Below are 4,728 nucleotides of genomic sequence, written 5' to 3'. Positions count from 1 at the left end.
AAAAAAAGAAATAGAAAATTATCAAGACATAAGAGTGATGAATAACAATTGAGTATAAGCAAAATGAGTGACATATCAATCAATGTCATTAATATATGTATGGATAATTGAAAGGAATATAAATCTGCTATATTAACTTTCACACAAACAACAATAAATATTTAAAATGAAACATTAAATTGGGTGAGTATACTGCAAAGATTATTTAAGAGCTTAAAGGTATCCAAATCTAAACAATAAAAAAGGAAGTACAAAGAGTTGGCCTACTTAGATTAGGATTTTGACAAAGACTACTGAAGATAGCATGCCAGACAAATGAACAAATCAGTTGTTGAGGAAGTACTTCCAGAATGCTTATCAGAAGCAAGAATAGTGAGACTTCATCTTGCATAAAAAATGTCATCACAACATCTCTAAAAAATAACAAGAGGTTTGGTAAATGCCAGTATAAGAGCAGAGAAAACATTCAAGGCATAGATTCACACAAAATGTGAAGCAATGGACTTAAAAATACCAAAGATAGCGATGATAGTAGAGGAATTGATAGCGTTTTATTGTAAGGTTATGAATAAAGAACAAATTCAATTCAAACTAACAACAACAGAAAAACAAAGTTTAATATTAGAATATGTATTGATTTTTATATTAGCAGATATGATGTGAATGTTTCTGTCCCCTAAACCCAGATATTTACTTACATTTATTTGTTGTAAACTTAGGTGTGACTTTAGAGTCAGATTCTTGCCTTGATCCTGGAATTCCTGTGAATGGTCGTCGTCATGGCAATAATTTTGGCATCAGATCTACAGTGACTTTCAGCTGTGATCCAGGATATACACTAAGTGATGATGAACCCCTTATCTGTGAGAGGAATCATCAGTGGAACCATGCATTGCCTAGTTGTGATGGTAGGTGGGCCACAATTAAACTGTCAATCATAAAGAAATGGAAAAAGAAAAAAGCAAAAATTTGAATAGTTATGAAGGGATAAGTGTTTAATAGGTATGTATTGTATTACTAATGTAATTTCTTCTTCAAACATTATATAAATTAAAAAGAACATGGTTATTTAAAATGTGATGTTTACATAGAAAAGCAAGATGTTTATCTCTAGTAGGTAGAACATTTATTTGAAAATATTCAAACTCATTGCCATCTAGTCAGAACGGACTCACAGCTGACCTTCCTGTGGGTTTTATGAGGCTGTAAATAGCACAGAAGGATATATCTCGTTTTTCTCCTGTGGAGGGGCTGGTAGATATGAATCACTAGAGACGTACTCCCTTTTAGTTAGCAGTGCCATTTCTTACTGACTAGAGTCTTTGTTTCAACATTATTCTCATACACTGAAATTTAGTGCAGCTTTGTTGTGTACATATTGACATAGGGAATTCACGGGCTGGATCATGCAAAATAACAGTACCGACTGAAGAGAGAAATTTTTCAACTTCATATGTTCAGATTAAGCATGTACACAGCTTCTAAATTATGAGATTTGATTGTCCTTTGACCTAGACCTTAAGCAACTTCCTTTATAGCTTATAAAATTTCTCTGTTCTTCAACCTCTTGCAAAGCACTTGCGATACCAGCTACTGTCATTCCCTGCACAAATATGTTTCTTGGAGATTTGAAAAACTTCTAGCATGTTTTTTATTGTGACATATTATTTTACTATGCAAAATATCATAAAAAGTTACACAAATGTGTTATTTATGATAAGGTAAATGATATTTTGGGCATTATGCTCAAGAACATAATAGTGTATCTAGAAAAAACCAAAAAAAAAAGATTTGTTCTTAAAAAAAACAAAAAAAAGATTTTTTTCTGTTTAATTTCTATTTTCAGTACTTTTCACACATCCAGATCTTACCTCATGTAACACAATATACTTTTTGTTGAAAAACTCTGAATTTTTTTCATTATGCACCCAATATAAAAATATTTATAGATTATTTTGATTTATGGCGACCTTCTATCAAGCTCTTAAGCCTACAGATCTTTATAAGAAACAGTCCATCTTTCTCCTTCAGAGGTGTATTGTTGTTGTTGTTAGATGCCATTAAGGTTTTACTCACAGAGACACTACGAAAAAAAGACCTGACCCTGTCCTATCCTGTGCCATCCTCATCATCTCTAGTGCATTTGAGCTCATTGCTATAGTCATCATGTCAATTCTTCTCTCTCAAAGTAACTAGTAGATTTGGACAGTTGGCCTTTCCTTAGCACCCTGGTACCTTAAATATTGTGTTACTTTTGTTGTTGCTGCTATTGTTAGGTGCTGTCAAGTTGACTACAACTCATAGAGGCCTGATAAACAACTCATCAGGTATATCTGATTCACACCATGATCTTTATGATCATTTGCTATGCATCTGAGAGCTGAACAGTGAATAAGGATGACAGAAGAAGTAATGCTTTTGAGATATGGAGTTGGAGAAGAGTAATGTTCTAAGGTGTCATCAAACCATCTACTACTCATGAAATAGATAAAAATCTTTCTGTTTTGATAGCAAGAGATTCCTGTTTGGTTTGTTAGCTGCTCACGATATTGAAAGATTGCTTCCCAAAATGAGTGCTATAAGAGCAGAATAAAACCACACAACTCAGACAAAAGGATTGCTAAAGACAGAGGAAAATTAACTTAAACTAAAAGTTAGAGATGAAAATGTATTAAGCAAGAGCGATACCGACAGAAGATGAGAGTGGATCCATTTTAAGAGGTCAGAAGGGACATTGACTCTTTCCTGAGCCCATTGTTGTATAAACCGTGATGTTTCTTGGTTCTGCGCTTCCTACAGCAGTGGTCTATTGAAGTAAGGTTTTGATCAAAAACTTGTGCTTTCTGCAACCACAGGCAATCGAACAAGGCTATTTGTTCTTGGTTGATTCACATGCAGTGTTAGCAGGTTCTAGTTGTTTGTCCCTGTCATCTAACTCTATTTCATGGTTCTTCCTCAATCTATTGTCATCAACTTAATTTTATTCTTTCTAAACCTAACACTTCTAAAAGTGGTCACCAAGAAAATATCTCCAGTTTACTTCTTACTTTTGGATCTTCATTTTGTTAAGTTCAGTCTTTTCTCCTTCTATAATGATGTTGCCTAGTGATCCAGAGAAAGACTTTTTCTTTTCTTGATGTTGAGATGTAATCCATATTGGAGGCTGTAGTCTTTACTCTTCTGCAGCAGGCTCTCCATGTCTTCCTCACATTCAGCAAGCAAGGTTGTGCCATCTATGCAACACAGTACCAAAGAGTCTTCATCTGATTCTCATGTCACATTCTTCTTTATAGAGTCTGGATTCTGGAATTATTTACTAATTCCACACATATACATACAGATTGATTAGGTGTCTACAGAGGACATGGTCCTGACACACACTTTTCCTTATTTTAAACCATGGAGTTTCCCTTGCTCTCTTTTGATAACAGCTTTTTGAACTACATATAGGTTTCACATGAGCACTCTTAAGTGTTTTGGGATCTCCATTCTTTTAAATGTTAACCACAATTTATTATGATTCACACAGTAAATAAACATCCTTCTAGTATTCTTTGATTTTAGTCAAGATCCATCTGACACCATCAATGATATCTTTGTTGCAATGGCTGCTTCTATCCCCACCTTCAACTTCTTGCAGTTTTTCTGTCAAGAGAGTCTTCTAGCTGTTTTTGGACTGCTATCAGCAATATTTTGCTTCCATGTTATATTAATTATTTTATATTTTCTACACTCTATTAAATAATATTTGTTGGTGTCAACAGCTTCATCTTACTTAGATACACAATCAACACACTTGGTAACAATAATCAGGAGATCAGAAGACATATTGTTTTGAGAAAGCCTACAGTCAGATATTACTGAAGAGAAATTATATCAGTTTAAGAACTAAGGTGCATCTTATTTAGACTATGTTCTTTTCAATCTCTTGATTTGTAACTGATAGCTGGACAATTAATAAGGATTGCGGAAAAAAAAATTGAAATGTTTGAGTTGTGGTGTTGGAGAAGAGTACTACTGAATATCCCATGGATTGTCAAAAAACCCCAAATAGTTATGTCTTGGAAAAAGTATGGCTAACATTTTCCTTGGAGGCAAAGAAGACAGAATTTCATCTCATATGCTTTGAGCATGTTAAGAGAGGCTGTTCTTTAGATAAAGACATTATGCTTAGAAAGGTAGAAGGTTGGCAAAAGAGAGAAAAACCTTCAACCAACTGTATTGACAAAATGATTACAATGAACTAGAGAATGTCTGGCATAAAGAGGATGGTACAAGATTGGACAGGTCTCAGATCTGGTGTTAATAGTGTTGTTATGTGTCATACTCAAATTGATGACACCTACCAAAAATAACCACCTCCTATTAAACAAGAATAGCAAAACATGAATCAATGTTTTTCTATCCAAGCAAACAAAGAGGTTAATTAGAGGAAATACTTTTGAAAGGAAGAGAAGGAGAAACAAGGCATTGCTAATGGTTGTTTTTGTTGTGTACCATCAAGTCATAACCAACCCATAGTTGACTGTTAATTTCAGGAGAGGAGATTACTGTTTCTTTTCCTGTGGAGCAGCTAGTGGATTTGAACCATGTACCTTCAGGACTGCAGCCAGCTTCTTACCACCATAGCTTTCTGGCCTTGCAAGGCCATGTCATATTTAATAATAGTAAATGAGATTCTTTTGAGGCATGTTGTTGTTGTTAAGTGCTGTCAAGTCGCAGGCGACT

At 34.4% G+C, this 4,728-nt stretch overlaps 1 protein-coding gene across 1 annotated transcript in view; it reads left to right on the top strand.

Moving 5' to 3' along the window:
* Window positions 1-4,728, top strand: part of CSMD1 (CUB and Sushi multiple domains 1) — a 2,584,888-nt gene that overhangs the window by 1,820,961 nt on the left and 759,199 nt on the right. Inside the window, exon 17 of the mRNA XM_006895025.1 lies at window positions 720-908. Coding sequence (XP_006895087.1) covers window positions 720-908 — 189 coding nt within the window. The remainder of the gene's footprint in view (window positions 1-719; window positions 909-4,728) is intronic.

This window comes from Elephantulus edwardii, unplaced genomic scaffold, assembly GCF_000299155.1.
Source record: "Elephantulus edwardii isolate Elephantulus edwardi_28Jun2011 unplaced genomic scaffold, EleEdw1.0 scaffold00154, whole genome shotgun sequence".
NCBI lineage: Eukaryota > Metazoa > Chordata > Mammalia > Macroscelidea > Macroscelididae > Elephantulus > Elephantulus edwardii.
Note: the sequence above shows the minus strand (reverse complement) of the source record. Positions and strands in the feature narration are given on the sequence as shown.